General features: G+C 29.8%; 1 protein-coding gene across 2 annotated transcripts in view; it reads left to right on the top strand.

The window, feature by feature from the left end:
• The window catches only part of LOC106689010 (mind the gap), a 213,608-nt gene that overhangs the window by 138,447 nt on the left and 52,266 nt on the right, over nucleotides 1–22,895 (top strand). For both annotated transcript variants that reach the window (XM_014433746.2, XM_014433747.2), the window contains one exon: nucleotides 21,664–21,987. In XM_014433746.2, coding sequence (XP_014289232.1) covers nucleotides 21,664–21,987 — 324 coding nt within the window. The remainder of the gene's footprint in view (nucleotides 1–21,663; nucleotides 21,988–22,895) is intronic.

Genomic DNA, 22,895 nt, shown 5'->3' with positions numbered 1-22,895 from the left:
ATATAAAAGCTTTGTTTGCTATTATGGAACTAGTTAAATAATTATTGAGGGGGCTGAGGCAATAAGATTACTTCAATCTAAAAACTTTTTACAAATAATAAAAATCCAAATTCAGATTTTTCAAAACAAGCATTATTGGAATAATATCATATTCACATTATAATACATCTAGAAATCACACTGGGTGATCTGGCTTTTCTCTTCTCAGAGTGGAGGAGGAACCTTACAAGATTGGAGATACCTCCTTATTATACCTACACTCAAATTGATAAATACAATTTAAAGAATAAACAATTATAGACAGAACTAAATTCTTAAAAACTCTTATAGTATTAATAGAAAATATTATGTACACTATTAGTAAAATACAATATGGTATAGGAAAAAAGACATCCTGCATCTATATATCGGTCATACAGATTTAAGTCATTTCTGTTGCTGACGAAGTTTCATGTTAACTATTAAAGATTTTCGTAGTAAGACATCTTGCCTGCTCCGATGTATTTACACGTGAGAGACCTTCTCAACCTCCTTCTACATCCCATAAGTTAGGTGGTGAACCTAACTAGCAGAAACTTTCAGAAATCAAACATTTTGGAACCGTGAGATATTTTTTATATTTATTGTAGATTTAGAGATAGATTGTAAATCTTTTTATTGTTTTTTTTTCTTCTTGGGGATCCAGTTCATGTAGTAAACGGCCCAAAATGAAAGTATCGCCTAATTACAGCAGCCCCCTGAATCATTAGAAGCCTGTGTTTATAAGGTTAGAGATAATGGTTCTTAGTTTAGTTGAAAAAAATATATAATAGTTCTTTAATACTTGCTACTGTGCGTTATATGATAACAGATAATCTACTTAAAAATTGCAAAATATATATACATATGAAGGGCGTCCAGTTCTCTTCTCATAACTTCTATAATGTATGCAATTTTTATTGGATTTTCGCTGTTTCATAACACTAGCCTTATAATGTCACAAGGCAATCAAAGGCAATATTTCACTCAAACACATATTTCATTAAATATGGATGTATGTATTAACCAAATATAATAATAAAGGAGGTTACAAAAATAAAACACCGGTATTTGGACAATATTTTAACCTTCCAGCTCTTCCTCAACGTACAGAACTGCTGTGCTAAGGAGTTAGGGGTTCTGATAGCAATTAGAAATGAAAAATTAACATCGGACACTTATTTGAATCGACATATCCTAAAATTATAAATCGAAACAAAAACTGAATACTGAATTTAACAAAATATAATATAAAACTGAATTTTTGACAGTTTGCAAGAATACCGAGTGGGATATCTAAACAGAAAAACTTGCAGAAGAAAATCTTTGTAAAATCCTATTTCCTATCACAATATGTCATAATAATTTGAGTTACCTCGATCTGCTGAGGAGACTAAAATGGCAATCATGATTATTAAGCTTCAGTTATAATAGTAGAGCCTTATGTGAAATAGAATTCTGATACGATTTTATTCTCTTTGGTCGAATTTTCGCACTGTTTGCAAGCAAATCATTACAACTGAAAAAAAAAAAGAATGGTTTCTGAAGCTTTACGTATTCTAGATATGTATTCCTCTTATAATCTGATTTAATATCGGAATCGGTAAAAACTACACCATTCAATCATAAATCCCAGAATTAGATGCACTGATGAAGATTAGAGAAACTACAATATCTTCGTAAGGTTAACTACAATCATGACTGCAACTGTAGTCAACCTTACAAGGATGTTGTGGCTTTTGTATAAAGTTAGTTATGTCATACATATAGCTATTACACTGTGACGACCCAGCGAAAATAAAATAAAATTTTTAAGAATTGTAGATACAATGGTGGTGTATATCCTGAATAGATTGAAAAAGGAAAATTAAATCTGTACCGCTACAACACATGAAGGGTCAGTACTTAGAATGAGGTTGTAAGGAAGTAACCATTACTAGACCAACGGTTGTGCAAGGAGGTGATTTGGTCAGAATCGCGCCAGATTTTTAGCGAATATAACTATAACTACTTCATGAGGCTGGGTGAACCTCGAAGGGTTCCTGAGCCCACAGGGCTGACTCACGGCTACAGTAATACAGAAAATAATTATCTGCTACAGTCGGATTCGAACTCGGATCCTTGGAGTGACAAGGCACCTGCTCCTCCCTGAATAAATATACATCCATAATTATCTATATTATGATTTTATAACATTGAGTAAGAAAATCGGGCAACTAACGATTAAAAGTTGAAATTATTCTGCAATCCAAATGTTTGATAACATATATTCATTTCTTACATAATAATACGTTATGTATGCTCTCAGACGATTTCAACAAATTGGACCGTCGTGCTATTAGAATGTAATTTTATTCCAAATCTTTTTGAATCATTAACGCATTAGGACAAATTATATTCGGATTATATTGAAACTGTAATGTAATACAGAGTTTAACTCAAAATTCATAATCTATCGGGAGATGCATTTAATGTTTTAAGTACTGTATTAGTTTCTATGAAACTATAATGTATCAATGAAATAACACGGGCGGGCTTATATTCTCAAAAATGACACTTTCCTAGTTAACAGTTCACATAAATACCATTACTTCTGTGGCACTAACACAACAATCATGATTTCGATTAATGTCGTAGCAGCCCCGTTCAATTTCGAAGCAACTGAAGTTTTTGATTTAATCGATTTCTCTAATATATAAGCATTGATATAATTGTGGTTTGTACAATTTAAATTTAACGAAACAAACTTATAGTGTGAATATATGATTATAAGAAGAGACCAGATTTTTATCCAGTAAAAAACCGAAGAACGTGCTGTAAAAAACACAAAATGTGCTAAATCGTGAAATAGAAACTAGAAATAGAAAAATGGGTATGTTACATCAAAATCCTACAATAATTAACTGATTATTCAATAATTTACATTAATAATATATGAGAACCTTATCTAACCTTGTTAGAATTAAATTAAACTCCCTAAATACACTCTACATTAATGAAAACGTACATATAAAACTACTCTGAATAAAAATTATCGTTTAAAATGATATTATATTCCTAATTTATTAAAACAACCTCAATTTTAATTATTAAAACAGAAACAAGTATTAAAAACTTCATAAATATTTAAAATAACGTTCCCTTTTTAATTTCTTCAACAATATCGGATAGTTTTCCCGCTTAACTTTTCAATAGTGTATTTAGCAACAAATATACCGCTAACCAAAAAACTAGAAAAATTTTGATTAAAAATGTATAAGTTAAATATGTATTTAAAATTATATAATAATAATAATAATCTTTATTTATTCTGGGATTGATCCGTTTAGAATAATTTACAGGCGTCAAAATTAGGTTTTTAGAGCCTTAGAGTAAATTATAAAATAGAGATGAAATTACAAGATGTCATAAAATAAAATAATACAATGGATTTAAAAAGATACAAATAAACAACAATCTATGTACATAGATGATATAATATAATAGTTTTAAAAAATATATGTATTAACATTTCCACTAACCACAGCAAAATCTGAAGGAAGAATAAATGTTCTCAATAACAAGCTTATTCTAGAGAGACTTTTTTTTATAGTTAAATGAACCCACTGGTTATACTATATTATAACTATATAGCAATACCATTCCAAAAGGATTCGTCACTTAAAATTCGAAATTCGAAAATCCGGTCTCTGATTATTAGTAATAATTGGCTCTCTCTTCACAAGTATATAAACCTGCTCATCTTGAATCATGAATAAAATCACCCCTGGTATATTATTACGATTCCTGACAGGGCCTTTGCGGGCTGTCAAATAGAAAGGGCAATAGATTCCAAGTATACTTCAGACATGAGTACTAGTTATCGTCCTGTGGGCTGTAATTTCATAAAGGATATTTAATGAAGGAGAATTTTAAATGTGTTGTAAATCTTGCATTACAATTACTAGAACACGATCATCGCTAAATTTCGTATATTACTAATTGTTAGCTTCTGTTATCTTCGTTTTTATATTTTAAAAGTATCTCGATCTATGTTTTTATTTTATCCACTTACATAATAAATTTACGTACTTGCTATCACTTATGCTACGATGAGTTTTTAATATTTTCATATTCAATTGTAATATGTTTAATTTTATCAGTTTATTATTTCTGTTTGTCACTTTATTCATTTAAAAAATTACATCCAAAATGGTCCGACCAGATGCCAACATCTATCGTTTGTTGCCAAATTAATAAAGCTGCAAATTTACAGCTGATGAATTAATATAACAATGAGAATAAAACAAGATGATACAGAATATGATAAAAATAAGGATTCAATAATATCTAAATAAGTAATATCTATTACTAAGCACATATATAAATTTCTAATTCTAATTATAATATGATAAATACATTAAGTGGAGTTAAGAAAAAATACTGCCAGATATGTTCATTAGGTGAATCAAAATCAATTATTGGGAAATATAGAACTTTTTTTTTTTTTTGGGTGGTTGATTTATTTATTAGTTCTTCTGGTAAGCGATTTTTTTTCAAACATTTTTTAGAATTATTATTTCTTTTCTAAATAAATTATTATCCTTAAATTTTATAATAATTCTATAAAAATAAAATAGTTTAGGTTGTAAAGTACCAACGATTTTAAGATTTTCCTTTTTTATTATAATGGTGCGTTATTGTTCTTAATGTTCGATTTTGTAGATTTGCAAGTTATAATAAATGACTATTAGCACTGGTACCATAAAATTGGATCCCATACCTTAATATCGATTGAAAATTATGCTTTTTACATTATTATTAAAGCTCATCTCTAGTAAGTATAAATTGGAGGTAATAAATTTTATATGAGCATACTCTTAATCTCTTTAAAACATTTACTATGTGTGGTTCCCAAGAAAAAGCATTATTCACAGTAACACCTAGATATTTAGATTTTTCTACAACATATAGTGTTTTACAGCAACATATTTTTATATTATCAATGTTAATGAGACAGTCATTTTCTTCCTAATTGCAAATTTTATTTATAATATTTTTTATTTAGGATATTTTAGTTGTTTGTTTTTTTTTAAGTGTTTTTTATATTATACATCATTCAAAAGGATTTTCGATTTAAATATTTAATCTCTCCTGAAAATTTTTTTTAGTTCATAACATTTCATGGGTACATTAGTTGTTAATTTGAATATTTTAGTATGGCAGTATGTATTTTATTATGTCTTATTTTGTATTTGGACATTTTTTGTTGCATATTTTATATTCTTACTGGAAATATTGAAGTTTATTTCTGCATACTATACGGCATAACCTGTGGATTTTACTACATAAAAATATGGGCTCTGATTAAAATCTATTTTCAAATATTGTATCTTAATCGTAACAATGTTATTAACTATCAGAGATGGGAGGAGAGGCCCACCCTAAAGACGCTTTTAATAACTAGGAAAATATAAAAAATATAATTTTTATTTATTCCACAATAACAACCAGCATTTTAAAATGTTATCTTCAGAGCATTGAATAACATCGGGCGATCCAGAATGACCCCATCCCTTTACAAGGTATTTATTTCAGCCATTGTTGAGTTATAACTCGGAAAAAACCACAGATCGCCTATATTAATATATAGGATTTTTGGAAAAAGCAGAGAGGTAATGCCGTTCCCAGCTCACTACACCACTGAAGTAAATAAACATAAAACAAAGTATATGATTGTAAGGCAAAATATCCACCCTAGCGACATGGTCTGCGAGAATCGCGTATTGTTTCTGACAGTTTCACATATCTTGGCTCTACAATTGCATTAATAAACGATCAACGGCCCGAGATAGACCAGCGAATTACAAGCGCGAACAGAGCCTTCTTCTATTTGCCAAGAATATTGAAATCCCGAAAAACCTCTACAGATTTGAAGGAAAGGGTATACACTGAGAAAGGCTGCGAGATCTGGGCTCTAGCAGGTACCCTAGAAAGCTAAATTGAGAGAATTGAACGAAAAGTCCTACGTACAATTACAGGAGAGATATGGGATTTTTTTCTTAACACATGGAGGAGAAGAACTAACAGTGAACAGAGACAGGTAAGTCAATATGATATGTAAACAAGGAGATTAAAAGGGGGGGGCAACCCATCAGGACGCCTCTACACAGCAATGAATGCTAGTATAGTTGGTAAGAGACCACGTGGGAAGCCAAAAACGAGATGGATAAACAGAATCAACAAGAACACCAAAGAAAGAGGAAACTTGAAAGTAGTAGCCCAAGACAGATAGGCGTGGAGAAGACTGGATCGGTTGGCCAAAGATCTACAAAATCTATAATCAACAGAATAAAAGAAAAAGTATTAAAAAAAAAAAAAGGTTAATAATAAACCTAATACTTAAAACAATCAGGGAATCTCTAAATTAGTTGGAATCAGAAGAAGTATTAGATATTCATAAATTCAATACTAATGCGAAAAAAAATCAATTCCATAAAATCGAATTGTAACGGAGAAAATTATTCGGAACTGATTTGTGTGTTTTTGTCGCTCACGTAGCAGTCTCCATTCAGCAACGAGAGCAGTTTGTAAGTCGATTTTTCTTCTACCTGTACTTCTGTTGTTGAGAGTACTTTTTATATCTTTACCACAGCGCGTTTTCCATTGATGTTACGGTACTCGAATCTAGGCTGCTCGAAAAAGTTATTCATATTTCATGGCCAAGGCTGAATTTCATCATCCACGGGCAATTGAGCTCTTCAGGTCATATTGAATATAATACAACCACCGGAGCTTTCATTCGCGGTTTTCCCTGATTTCCCGTGAAAAGCTATTCGTCAGGTAGGCATCAATTACCTTTTTCTTGGTCTTTTCATACAACTTTACATGTTTAAATTATCCTTTAACTTTTCTCTTATAGTGAAGAATGATCCACTCAGGTTTAAGAATCATTTAAGTATACATTAGTGGTGAGAGGCAACAACTCGACCTTGGTTGTAGAAAAAAAATAATCCTTCCTAATAATAAAATATTCTTTCCATCCACCGTCCGCGGTATTTCTCTATGACTATTGGGCCGATTTCTTTTCTTTCTTGGCACTAAAATTTACAGGACAATGTCGGAACTCGAAGTTAGCGTTATCAAGTGCCGTTTTGTTTTTAAAATGAGGTCCATTAGAGGTTTCTTGTTCCCATCTCGGCCATTTATAAAAAAATAAAATAAATGGTACTTCGGAATCATTATATGAGTAAAAAAGACGAAAAAATTTTTTTTTAGTCAAATAATTTTTTGGAGATTATTAGTTGACCATATCTAGCTGATTGAACGAATATGGTCTAGAAAGAAAATTAGAAAAAAAAATTATTTAGTAATAACCAGCTATTTTTGGAGCTTTCCTTACCCCAAGCGGGAACATTTTCCTACAATCAGATAATTTTTTTTTATTATACTTACATGGAACTAGTTGGAATCAAACCATAGTCTAATAATTTGTAGCGTATTTAATATTAATATTAGATATTGAGTTTTAGAGTTAATTTTCTTCTCGTCTTAATTTTTTTATTTTCTTCTCACACTAGTAGTGACTACACCAGTAAGGTTAAATATTCCATTTATCCGATATCCTGGACACTGATGATGGTTTCTAAAAACTGGCATGGGAATTATAAAGATATATGCACTGAAAAGAAAAAAAAATGGGCAATATATCTGATTATGAAGGTTGATAGTTTTTCTGGATAATTTAGTTACTACAGAGTAGGTTTGAATTATACACATTGAATCCCTTCAGGATAAAAAACTCATTTGTCCTGGAACTATTTTACGGGGCTCACCTCTTCCCAGCTATTAATTTTTCGTACCTTTAACGTTAATTTTTTTAACCATTCATTAATTGTCATAAAAAGTCCTTTATATACTCTAGTCGATAATGACTCTTTAGGATCAACGAAGAAGGCAAGGTATATCGAAGGCAGTAGCAATGCTCATGATGCTCTGCAGCAATATCGCGGGAGATTAGCAGCAACAGGCCGAATGAGAACAAAACTCAATATGAAAATGACTATAGCAATATGAAAGTTATATTTATCCACTCTCCTGTCATCACTTCTTACAATGAGTATAACAGACAGTGATGAGGAAAATACTCTTCAAATCTTTTCCTCAAGCTGTTCTCCGTGACTCTGACCTGGGCAGATAACTTGAGTAAAGCCACGACAACGATAGTATCTAGTCACAGAGAGTTGTATAACGTCGATTTTAAAAAGAGAAAACCAATAGAAGAGATAATGCAGGTAGAATAGAAATTCATTATTGATAAATGTAAACAATAAAATTTGCCAATAACAAATGATTTAAAAGTAAATTATGATTTTTTTAATTAAAGCAAAATTTACAAAGTTTATAAAAATATTGCTAAATTTATGATTATACATTAAAAATATCTTATTCATATTATATTTTAACTACACTTATTGGCACTGTAAATGAATTATAATTAAACATATTAATAATTTAAGTTTAAATAATTTGTTGATGACAACAAAAGAAGCTTAACGAAATCATTTAAAGGGTATGTTCATTATCTTTTTCTGTAATCCAAGGAACTGATGGCAGGAAAATGGAGCTGCATTCAATTTAGAGCTTGATTCGAATGTCAAATTATTATCTTAATTAGGTAAAGAGAGGTTTCGATCCGACGGTGGGAGTATAATTTAGGCACAGAAAATGAAATGACATTTCATCTTCAACTCAAAATTAAATAATGAAACCTTTTAGTTTTTAGCTATCATTGCTATATTATATTTACATATTATAAGCAAACAGCCCATAGTTCGTAGATTTTTCACCTCTACTTAGTTCACCTCTACTTAGTTCACCTCTTTCATAAACCGATATAAATACATAGCTTAAAATATTTTGGCTATTGTAATAGGGATAGGAAACATAACATATATAAATAATCTTTAATTACTGACCTATGTCGTTTGTTTGTTTTTGTTTAGTGCCACCACACTTCATTGGTCATCAACGCCATTTATATTTTATTTAATTTTGCCTATATTCATTTAATTTTATTTATTTTTTAATTTGATTATTTATTATTTTATTTATTTTTTTCTTCCGTTCAATGTTATATTTTTGCCAGTAAATGTTGTGATTTTAGAAACTGAAACACTAATTCTATTGTTTTATCATCGTCCCCGAGGCTTTATGAAATATCTGGGTTTAGTCTAACCCCTAGTTAGTTAGTCTAAGCTATTGAGGTGTGGTGTGAAATATGGGCATCGTTGGAAAATATGGCTTATTGTCAGATTATTGTAGCAATACGGGCAATTCGGAGGCATTTCTTTTGAAATAAGATAGGAGTGGGTGAGCCTCGTGTGACCTATTCTCAGCCTGGTCAGTACAACCTCCTCTCTATGGCATTTTCGATTGGAGGTACCCCAGGGCTTGATATCCTTTTTAATACTTTTTAATTTACTCATTGGGCTTTCATTCCACAAAGATTGCCATTTATCTTTGAGTTCCTTTCCAAGAGGTTTGCTCATTTCTGATGGAGTTAAAATTGCTTTACCCCGTCCCGGAAGCGCGAGTGCTTCTCTTGCAGCGTGATTGGATAGTTCATTCCCTACGATTCCTACATGGCTTGGAACCCATATGAATGTAACTGACATACCCATATTGTGTAAAGCGTTTAAGTAAAAATGGATGTAGGAAATTGTCGGATGCTCTGGATACATACAATCTAAACCTTTTGCCGAGCATAATGAGTCTGTAATTATTGTTATTTTGGTGTGGTTCAAGGACAAACAGAATTGAAGTGCTGCTGCTATTGCATTTAGTTCGGCAGTGAATATGTTGCATAGTTTGTGGAGTTTAATTTTGAACGTTGAGTCATTAGTTACAAAAGATGATACTGCTGATTGTTCTGATTTTGACCTACGTCGTTTCAGTATAAATTATAATGATAATAATTATATCGGTAACATTGTAGGATATACTGTCGTATTATTTTCTTATATTATATTATTATTATTATTGGCGCGACAGACCGTGGAGGTCCAAGGCCTCGCGTGTTGTACTTAAGAAATACATCGCGCGTTTCATAACGTGGTTTTTCATAGAGTGGGTTCGTCACTCCCACGTCTATTTTTGTGAGTACCACTCATTGGCTGACGGGCCTCAAACATGCCCGGGAGGAGACTACGAGTGAGTATTGTATAATTATATGGTTGAAAAAATCCCGGATAGGGCCGGGGACTCGAACTCGCAACCTTTGGGTTGGCAGACAAACGCGTTACCCACCGTCACCCCATATATTTTATTTATTTAATAATAGTAATAGCCCTTATTTTCAGCTTAAACAGGATGTAACAATAACGAAATATTAAATTATTTATCTGTTTCTTTTTTTTTTTTTAAATAATATTCTTAATTTATTCCGGGATTGATCCCTTTAGAATAATATTACAGGAGTCAAAATTGGGCTTTGGAGCCTTAGAGTAAAACACAAAACTTTCAAAATAAAAATCAAATTATAAACCATCATAAGTAAAATTGCAATCATGAATTTAATAAGATAAAAAAGAAACAACAATAATTAATATAATATATAAAGTAAAAATAGAAAAAATAAAATAAAACCAAATATCATATAAATCATAAGGTGACTAACTTCTAATAAAAAAAATAAATAAATCAAAAAAGAAGATTCTTTTTCATTGAATTTCAATTAGATTGAATTTATTTAACATAAATCGATTGAATTGATTCAAACAGAATGAATTTAATCCAAAAATTTAATATTATTATCTACCTTCAAGAATTTTAATTTGAATACTATAAGGTTTATTTAAAAAAAAAAATTAACTACATTTGTACTATGTCTAAAATCACACAAGCATACAAATAAAATTAAAATAAACATAAATAATACTAATCATTCTCTTTTGAAACACTAATTACATTATTAAAATTCTAAATCTTTAACATTTTTTCATTTAATTTTTAAATATCTAGCTTCTTTTCTATTTGATTTCATGAATATTAGAAACATAGTGACAAACATATTTCATTGTACAAGAATAAAAATTTCTTATATAATAGAAACAAATTTAAATTAGAAAACATAGATCTAACCAAACATTTGAAACTACATAGTATTAAAATTAAAAAAAAAAGTCAATTAAAAGGTATTTGTCCTAGTATTTTATTCGAAATCCGTTTTCTTTGAATTGAACTATTTCTTCATTATTTTTTTTAGATTGTCAATTCACAAATGTGACTAATGTATTTTAAATGAATTAAGATTAGATATTATTATTTATCATAAACGTGGTCAACTATTTACGATTTATTTCATTACTAAAATGTTCACTTAGATCATTTTTTTGAATAGCATAATTGAAAATTATGGCCTCTTCCATTAAAATAACACACCACTTCATTCAAAGAAGTTCTATGAGTCAGCATTTACTATAGAACAAGTACTGACCGTCATATTGAGATTTTTGTAAGAATACAGTGTTCCAGTAACTTTGAGTAAACTTTGACCCAAAACAGTACTAATTTAAATATTTAAATTTATGATTCAAAATTACGAAACGTTTAAATGAGCTAAAATTGATCAAATAAATGTCATTTATTTCATCAATAAATTTTATATTTATTTATAATGAAGATAATACATAATGATTAAATGTTAATCAATACTAACGATGAGTCTATATTTCAAATTAATTATTTATAATTAATCCTTAATTTAAAACTATGTCATGAATTATAAATTTTTAAATAAAAAACACTAATCACCTATATACACTGAAACTATCAAATATTCTTTTTATTATTGAAATTAACTAATTTTTTAAATCTATTTTTCACAATATTTATGTTTTATTATCTTCTTATATTGCTTTTTACTAATGTTCTTTCAAGGTTCATGGCAATTGTCAACACTTTTAGTTTTATTTTCATAAACCTAAGATATCACAATAATACATATTACACATTTTGTTATTTATTAATCAGTAAGTTCTGTTAAAATTACACTGATATTGTTTCGTTAGAAAACTTTATGATTGATTAACATTTAATAAGTTAAAGATATCGATAATAAATAATAAGCTAGGATACAAACAAGGGCAGTTACCCGGATTACATCACCAGCTAATAAGATTCCAAGGTGAGCCACATCTGTCGAGATTGAATAATGTGGATAGATATTAATATTTCACAATATATTTGATAGAGCTATTCCTAAGCGATAGGAAAGGATAGGTCCCTTCTCGATCTTACGAGGTAATAAACATTGACTATGATGAATACGTATTCATATATATTTGAACTACCAGCCTCATCATAAAAGGACCACAAAAACTGCAAAAAATTAATATAAATATAATCCAGACTATAAAACCACCAAAATTGTACCTGAGAGATTTAAAAAAGACGAGGAACACAAAATTAAACGGTAATTGAGTTGAAGAAGACGTGTTGAACGGATACCATTGTTCTTGATATGTGTGAGAATAATTGAGGCACATTATCTTGAAAACAAATTCAAAGAGGGCCTATTGTAGTAACTGCTATAGGAATAAAAACGGCAAACGTTAGATAATAACAGTTCTTGATTCAAAACGACTAACTGTTTTTTATGTACTTTTTTTGTCGTGTTGAAAATTCGTGTTGAAAATTCGTTTTTAATTTTTTTTTTTGGAACACCTAAATGGTTTTTATAATTTCCATTTGCATAAAATAATTTATCTATTGATATTTTCAACTGTATTAAAGTATATATACAAGTAAATGTGATGTGAGTTATACTACAGTGGCATGATACAGTCTGTTGGAGAATCCACCCATTGATAGAACCCCAATAATATTACTAGAATGGAAGATCTCGAGGCTATCTTCTTTTCAGATGGTAAGAATAATCAGGTAATGAAGAAGAAGTAACGGTAAAAACAAGTGGGCTAGAGAGCTTATCATGGAAGGATTGGTTGGAAGTCCTTGTGGATGTTTTAATTGTGACAAATTAAAGAAAACTGAGGATTTTACGAATGTTTTGAATTGTAAGGATTGGGTACGAGAGGAATTCGAAAGTTTAGTGAAGCCTCAAAGCTCAACTCCATATAATCAGATAGGCCTTATTATGAATATAAATGAATTCTTTGTAATTAGTTGAAAGTTTAAACTGTTTGTTTAGTAAGAGTTATAATTGTGCGAATCAGCAAGCGGTTTCCTGCATTTTCAGTCTTGTATAAGGATTCCAGGTTAATAATATGTCCAGATGTAGTCCAAGGTCTGTCCGACTGGACTAAGTGGAGTATTATTTTAGGATACAGTAAGGAAGGAAGTCATAGAAAAAATATGTAAACCCAACAATAATTAGATTTTAATTAGTTACAAATCATTGAATTGACTGATAAAAGTGGCTTCTCAATTTTACTGACTTGCTGCCCAACATAGAACAAAAACTTAAAGGTAAAGAGAAGAGCAGAAATTATAAATAAGAAAACACATCTTCAAAAGTAAAATGAGTCTAATTATCATTATCATTTAATTTTATTTTCCAGTTGGGGCTTATTTCTTGTCCAACTCACAGATGTAAAGTCAAGAATATTTTAAGAGAAAGGTGGTCATGACCACGATAATTAGTGGAATTTCCCAACTGTATTGGAACGAAGTATCATTATAAATTACTGGTTTTCACGAATTTGTCAATAGTAACGACATTAATAATATCAAAACAGGTCAACTACTGAAAGATTCTTTATTAGTTACAAGTAACTAATGTTATATTATAAAAAAGTTATATAATGAGAATAATTAAATCTGTTTTGTGTCGTACAAATATCTTTATGTTGTCTCAATAGAAGGGATGTGTAGGTGGTACATATCACTTAGGTTTCTAGAATTCCAACTAGAACTATAAATACCTATAGTTACCAGCATATTCTGACTAACCAGAATCGGATGGTCAAAATTCATTAATTATTTCCTTCATGCAATAAAATTTACATTACCCCCCCCCAACCATTGGCTTTCCCGGAAAAAGGTAATGGTCCTTTATACAAAAAATTACTGTTTTTGTTATAATTTATTAAAAAATTAAATCTGTACCTCTACAATCCATGAACTATAAAGACAATGAGGATCAGGGGTGCAGTACATTGTAATGAAGTACTGTTACTAGACCAACGGTTGTGCAAGGAGTTGATTTGGTTAGAATACTGCTCGACTACTAGAATGTTACCCATTTAAGGATACTCACTATATGAGACTGTGTGTACCTCGAAGGGCTCCTCAACCCACGGGTCTTACTCACTGCTACAATGAAAAAGAAAATAATAGTCTGCCACAGCCGGATTCTAATCCGGGTGCTTGAAGATGTAGCTCAGTGCCATACCATTCCGTTACCAACTATATATTACTATCACTTATATGGATTTAAATAAAGTTCGCATATTTTATAAAACCATGTGTTTACCTCTCATTACTGGTTATGATCCATCATTGTGATCGGATCTTTTTTTTTTACATATTAACACGGTTCCATACACTAGATCCACCTAGGGATGGGATATCGAAAGAAAAATATCGATATTGATATCGATATCGATATCGGATAGCAATATCGATATCGATATAATATCGGGACTAAAATATCGATATTTTAAAATATAGAAATATCGATATTGAAAATTTAACGAATTAAAGTAATAATAATTATAAAATGATAACATAGCAAGACATATGAAGACTTATTTGAACACCACGACAACCATATCATAAACATAACAAATATAAACTAAAATATAATTGTTTTATTGAAGAAAATTTAAAAATAGATTATCGATGTTTTATTTTGATAAGTACATATTTATTTCAATATTTCCTATTGTTGTAATCGATAAAGAATATGAGCATCAATATTCCGATATTATTTTATCAACATAACGATGTTTTGTTTAAAATGACTAAAATATTAAATAGAGTTTTTAAAATAGGAATATCAATCTTTTATTTTGATAATTACATATTTATTTCGATATATTACACTGTTGTAATATCGATGTGGAATATAACCAACAATATTCCGATATTATTTTATCCAAATATCGATATTTTGTTCAAAATGAATAAAATAATATATAGAGATTTTAAAATAGGAATATCGACATTTTATTTAGATAATTACATATTTTTTTCGATATTTCACATTTTTGTAATATCAATATGGAATATAAACAAATATTTTCCGGTATTATTTTATAAAATATCGATATTTTGTTCAAAATGAATAAAATAATATATAGAGATTTTAAAATAGGAGTATTCATCTTTTATTTTGATAATTACATATTTATTTCGATATTTTACACTATTGTAATATCGATATGGATTATTAGCAACAATATTCCGATATTACTTTATCGAAATATCGATATCGATATTATCAACAATGTTAAATACCGAAATGATCATGAAATCGTAAAAATAAAATATCAAATACCTTATTTTAACTTTTCATAAAATGTTATAATTTTCTTTCATAAAATAAAATATCAAAATATCGGTTCTAATCTTCGATATCAATATTAATTACTATGTAAAATATCAAAAGAAACATGGATTAATTAATTTCGAAAAAATATTTTTAAGCTTTTTATAAAATTTTCTTAATATTTCTGACCAAACATCGATATTTAGATTAAAAGATATCGAAATATCTTTTCTAATATTTTATATTGATATTAATAACAATGTAAATTATCGAAAGAATCTTGAATTTATAAATTTAAAATATCGAAAAACTATTTTAATGCTTTTTATAAAATGTTCTTAATCTTATTAAACCAAATATCGATATTTCTACTTAAAAAAAATACGAAATATTTATATCGATATTATCAAGAATGTTAAATACCGAAATGAATATGAAATTTTCAAAATTAAATATTGAAATACCTTGTTGACAATCTTCCATTATTTTTCGATATTATTAAATATATTTAATGTCGAAATGGATATTAAATTATTGAAACCAAATATCGATATTTCACTTTGAATTTGTCTGGTCTTTTTAAACAAAATATCGATATTCCAATAAAATAATATTGTTTCAATTATCGATATATATATATTAATAACATTATTAAAGATTGAATGGATTTTAAACTATTGAAATAATATATCGATTTTTTGAAAATATAATATCGGAATATTATTGCTAATTTCATACACTTCTATACTATTCCTTGTATTTATCCCAACTTTTATGGTCCGACATTTTTTTTTTCTTTTTTTAGTAACCGATATTCCGATATTATCGAAGGAAAATATCGATATTCCGATATTATCGGTTACTGGATATCGATATAAAAATATCGGATATCGGAGACAAAATATCGATATTTCGATAATATCGATATCGATATCGCATCCCTAGATCCACCTAGAACCATATTTTTGATCCTCCTAAAAAAAAAAAAATTCGGTCATTAAGTTTTTTTTCGTACCCTTCATAAAGGTATAATAACAGTAGTAGTACATAAATAGCCCAAGAAATGCAATTTGTATACATTTGTGCGTCATTTCGGTCATTCATCAGAAATTACTTACTTTACAAACAAATAATTATAGCGAGTAGATTGGTCGATGTACGACATGTCACAATCGCACAAGAGATCATAACACACAAAAAAAAAAAAAAAAAAAAAAGGAAATCCTTTATATTGTAGGATTATGAACCCTCCCTCCCCCCTCATGCTTTTGTACTCTGTGCATCGGCTACCTTGTGGTGAATAGCAGCCTCAGAATTAGTTTATCTATAAATTGTGATTTCAAGACAGCCCTAATAATTTTTGTACATGCCTAAAGGCTTCTCCTTAGTGCCTTTTTAACTTTTCGAAGTACATTCTCGAAAAAAAAGATAAAATCGTTATAACTAAAAGAAAATTTTACCTACGTATTACAGTTAATCAACAATTATTGCAGGAAGATCAAGCGTCCTCTCACTAAAGCCAATGAGGTGGCAGGGTACGAGAATATACTAGCAGGCAGCATTACTATCTGTCAATAAAAAAAGGGGCCCTCAGAATCGAAAATTTTCTCCTGCATTATATCCTCTAGAATTCAAGGAACAAAGTTGGTTCCGTGTTTGTCTGTCTCCAACTTGGCCAAATTTGTGGTGTGTAACGACCTGATTTGACAATGTGTACAAGAATATGTGGGTTGGTCTCATATTGATTTTATGAGATTCCGTTTCATGGACATTTAAACTTTTTTCGTCGGCCCACCTATATTTAAAACGGCTTTTTGAGTTTTATTCAAATTTATATGGGGATCGGTGTAAAATTAGTGTAGCACCAATTTCATTGGATTCCAACAAATAATTTTACTTACGCCAGCCAAAAACTTCTTTTGGGTAACAGCAAGATTTTAACAACAGCTTGTCCCGTAGGTTTAGTCATTAACCTTGAAATATAGGTTATAACGTACGCATTAGAAATAAAACGAAAAAGGATGATATTCAAAACATTTTAGAAAATAAAATAAGCTTATAGAAATAGTGAGGATGCTATACTCTATCATTTATTTAGCAGAATTTAAAACAAAAAATTATTTTTGATGAAATATTGGAATTTACGGTGAGTTGGAGCTCACACGTTGAATTTACAAGATATTATCATTTGTGATCACGTAATTATATTGCCGATTAATTTCTTTCCTCTTTTGGCGGTGATATTCGTTCCATTCAATTTCATTCAGCAATATATTACAAGTTCAAAAAATACCCGTACACTATAATTCTCTGCGAGCTTATACAGTGACAGTAAGAATTATTTCTTACCAATGGTAATGCGAGCTATAATAATGTTCTATGGTCCACATTTGTTACGACTCACATTTAAGAAATTAATTCTAGACAAGCCGACAGACCTTAAAGAAACAACAGTTATGTAATAGACATTTTTCATGAGGCCACGAATCAAGAAAGATGACGAGTCCAAACTGAGATGGAATATGAACCAACCCAGTTTGACATTTCGATGGCCCGATTTCTTTAAGCTACATAGCCGAAACAAAATAGTTGACAACGCACGAAGCGAGCTGATTGGAATAAAATTAAAATATCGGTAATAAATCAACCCGAAGCTTATGCTGATTCCATGTCTAATACAACGGTTGACTTTTATGTCATTGAAGAACACGCATGGAATAAATTTCGACCTGTAAACCTAGGTAACCTAGAGGTTAATTCAAAGTTTGAACTCTCGGAGATCGAACCCACTTAATAATTATGATTCTTTTTTAATGACTGCTGTCAATGAATGATACAAGTGAAGGTGTATGAGACCTGTCGGAAGAATGGAGGTTTTGATGATCTCCATTTGATGAAAATTGAATTCTTCAGTTCAAAAAAAGAACAAAAAAAATCTTTAAATATTCAATTTATCTTACAATTAGATGCTTTGTAACGTAGGCATTCATCCACTCATGTCCACCAATAGATTGTTCCCTCGTAAGTAATTTTTTTTAAATCCATTCAATTCTTGAAATGTAACTGAGAATAATGACCTATTAGCTTCTAAAGTGTTTTGCGGTTTGATTTAATGATTAAATGTTTTACTCCTGGATATAAGATATAAGAAATTCAATATAAAACATAAATTTGAAATCCATTAATTGCACTAGGTTTCCTATCGTATTTTTAGTTTTTTCACCCCAATTTCAGATTACTTGAATGAAAACTATGTGTAGTTACGTAGTAACTACTTTATAGTACATTAAACTAGCTTTGGTTTGTGTGGTGCCAGACATCTGTAAGTCTAATGGCCCTGAGATATAGTTTTTCATAACTGAAATATTGTCTTACTAAATTAATTAATTAAAATACCAAAACCTTGATATTTTATTTTTTAAAAGGTGATTCACATTATACAATATTTAAAATCATTTGCTTTGATCCCTCAACAATTGTTTTTTTAAAACAAATATTTTTACGGCATTAGTTCTATATTAGAATATTTTTAACTGCCTTATCATAATTTGACAATTTTTTTTTTTACTTGTTTTATGTTCTTTACTGCATATTATACAGCTTAATTGTATATTATGCACATTTTATGGCATGTTTAAATAAAAATCCGAGTTTTTTAAACTATTGTTAACTTAGTATCAAACATTGGAACACATTCGTATAATTAAAATGCCAGATACCTGGACACCTACACAGGAAAATTAAAAACAGTATTTAAAGCACTTAGCAGTAGATATTAAAATTAAAGAAAACTATTTAATACTTGGAATATATTATTGAATACTTAAAAAAATTTTTTTTTTATTTTCTCCTTCTTCTCCCAAATGAGGTTCGTTTAATTTATTCATTATTCTTCAGACATTAAATAAATGCAGTATGTATATTTATTTGTAAAATATATATCATCAAAATTCTTATAGCAAGCTTCTCTCGATTTGACCTTCGACTTTCAAAAACGGCCCTGTTTTGTATTTATGGGACCTCATAGTCTTTCCATTTACAGATTCAGTGGAAATTAGCTTTCGTTACAACCAGCTCCATGTATAAGGAGTAAAGTATTGCAGAATGATAAATTATACATCACGTTACGCAATAAATTTTGAAATATGAAATGATCAATAAATTAGTTTTTCTAGGCAAGAAATATTTATACATATTTTTTTTTTATTGGCGATGAAGTCCTTGATAATTTAATAAATATAATAAACAAGGAATAGAAATTTAAATAAGGCTTAGTGAATATACTTTCATTTATGAACTGATGAAATATTATATAGTAAAGCGAGTCCAGGTGACTATTTTTTATTCGAACTAATTAAAACCAAGGAGGTTCGGACTAGCAAAAAATCCGGATTACTGAGTGGGAAGGAGGATCACTATAAAATAAAATAAATACGCTTCGAAATTTTAATATATAGCATGGAATTTATTTTAATTAAAAGGCCGTTGGAATTTTTAACTACATTATTTAAGCCTCAGAACGTATTTATAATAAGGTAATAAGGTTTTATCGAATTTATGTTTATATTTACTAAAAACATAAAATTAAATCTTTTTTATGAGATGGTTCGGATTATGAAATGAACTGGGTAGGAACGTTCGAATAAATGGGAATTTACGTTAATAAAAAAAATGTAAGCAGTATTTTGCTAGTACATTTTTACAACTAATAAGAGAGCTACAGGTCTGAATGTGTTAAAAACGATATTATTTAACTTAATGTTACAGATCTATCTTTATTATCTATATATAGTATGAATAGTTACAGTTCTAATACCTATTGCCCTTTAGTAAGACAATGTGCATTATTTCTTAATAAAAAAGATGAGAAAGAAAAGAAGAGAATTAATGTTTAATAATTATTATTCTATCATACCGAGAAAAATTAGTTAATTTCTAAAGTACCACACTTTTATATACAGAAGAAATTTCCAGTTTCCACTTTTTTCCTGATTTATTCTTGCAACAATTGCCGTTAGCAGTATTCCAGTAAATTTCCCTAAATTCAGTAGTATCCATTACTAAATTTCAGATCATGGGTTCTGATACTTTCATATCTTGAAGGATTATTGCAGCTTTGAAGAGAATCCATCGAGAACTATCCCTTCATTTGATTTTTTTTTAAAAACTTTAACTGCGATTGTACATTTTATATTTTTAAAAGTTTTATTTCAATTAACATAATTTAATATTTTGTATTTTGACATTTTTTTTTTTTTTTACCTACTTTATGTATTCATCAGAATATGGTAGTTACCTCTGAAACAATTACTATCCAGGAATTTGATTTTAAAAGAGGAAGGGGGAAATGATTTATACATTAAAATCCCTCCAGCTCTTCCAACCAAAATTGTAAATCTAATAAATTGTAAATGTAAATAAATCAAGAATTAAAAAAAAATTAATGTTATAATGTTTTAAAAATGTATTTTCAAAGTAATCGGCTAGTGTTCTGCTTGCTAACACACCAATTTCATTTAAACTATGAACTATCATATATATTTAGAGTGTTTTAAAACTGAAAAAGTTGTGCTATTTTTGAGGGGTCTTTTTTCTATAAGTTCTGCAAATTTGTTGATAATCTGTTTGACTCCTGAACTATACATTCAAAAAGAATATACCTAAAGGTGCGACCATTTTCATAGAACGACACATTGATAATTTCTATTTACTCATAAAGTTAATTATCAAACTAAACCGTTACAAACCGAATTAAGGTTGACAGGAACTTTTTTTATAATGGAGGTGTCAATTGGCGCCTAAACATTCCTGGTTTTATCTGGTGTGTACTGTTAATAAACAACAAGAAATGTAAATAAACTGTATTTTTTTTCATTTCAATATTAATTTAAAAAAATAAAAGAAACAAAAATGTGATGGGCCCCTGGTTGAGTAGTTGGTGAGGAAGTACTATTTCATGACCAACTTTAATGCTAACAAAAGATTCCAAACCGACTGTTATGGTTAAATAGAAAATGGATTTTTGCGAGAATCTTACTCAAATTAGAATTAAATATTCCAGTGTTAAAGTGTAAACTTTATTACACCACTCATATTAATACGTAATAATATTAAAATGATTACTAGGTTAGTTAAAATTTCAAATTTGTCCACAGTTGCAGAACCTGAGGAGCGTGGCGATGAGCACCGGTAGGAGCAGTGGGGCCCGCAGCCCCCAGCTGACCTGGAACATGAACCCCGCCCCCCTCGTCGGGACCGCTGGGGCTGTCCCGGGGGCTACTGTGGTCCCGCCCTTCAAGCCACTGGCCACTAAGGAGGCTGTCGTCCCGCCCTTCTCTGCTCTTCCGCCATCCATAGCCAGGATACCTGTCATCAAGTCTGCTCCTGTCCCACCACCACAGCCTGTATACCAGCCGGCTCCGCAGCAAGCACCGGTCTTCCAGGCTTCTATCCAGCAGATGGCCAACAGGAGATTCCAGGTAAGCAGGAATTATCAATCTTAGTTGCCTTACTCCTCAACTTAATATAGGCTAGCGGTTTTCAATATTTTTGACGGGATAATAACTTACTATAACAATAACAAACTATAGTTGTGCTTTCGTTTACCGCCAAAGTACTACTAATTAGCGACATCTTGCGGTCCTTAGAGCAGCTTGCTTTTATTTATTACATTATGCATTATGTGTGAGCAGAGCTAGTGGCCATCCTGTAAGGGAGTAAAGAGATATGAGAAGAAAAGAAGAGACCTAAACATTTTTAGTTAAATAATTGAACCAACACCAGAGAATACGGTTTCTTCTTCTATCTACATCACTTAACTTCATGGTATCTTACCATTTAAAAAATGCTAATCAAAATTAACTAAATCCAATCCTTACAGTCCAAAATCCTTCGTAAAATCCTTAATACTCCTTACTTTGTCACAAATCAAGTCATCCTTCAGGACCTCAATATTCCATATGTTGCCGATTTGGCCAGAACTAGATACCGTTCCTTCCATAATAAACTTCTCAACCACTCAAATCCACTTGTTTCTAACCTGGCTTCTCCTTCATTACCTAATAATCCTCCTAGGCGTCTGAAAAGAAGATGGCCTCGAGATCTTCTCCTCTAGAAATGTTATTGGAGTTCTATCGGTGGGTAGATTCTCCACATGTTTTTATCATGTCACTATGTCACCTACAGCAAATTTACTTGTTGTATATATGTGTATACACTTGTAAATATCAATAAATAAATTATTAAAAAAAAAAAAACATTAACTAACACCTGTCTATTAAATGTTCATTTTTTGATAATTCCATAACCCACTGTAATTTATTCCAAATACAGTTTCTTTAGCCAGTCTGAATAAATCATTTATTTATAAAATTTTCAATAATGGCTA

Source organism: Halyomorpha halys, unplaced genomic scaffold, assembly GCF_000696795.3.
Source record: "Halyomorpha halys isolate HHAL.00 unplaced genomic scaffold, Hhal_1.1 Scaffold1257.1, whole genome shotgun sequence".
In the NCBI taxonomy this organism is placed as follows: Eukaryota; Metazoa; Arthropoda; class Insecta; order Hemiptera; family Pentatomidae; genus Halyomorpha; species Halyomorpha halys.
This window is presented reverse-complemented; position numbering and strand designations above follow the sequence as displayed.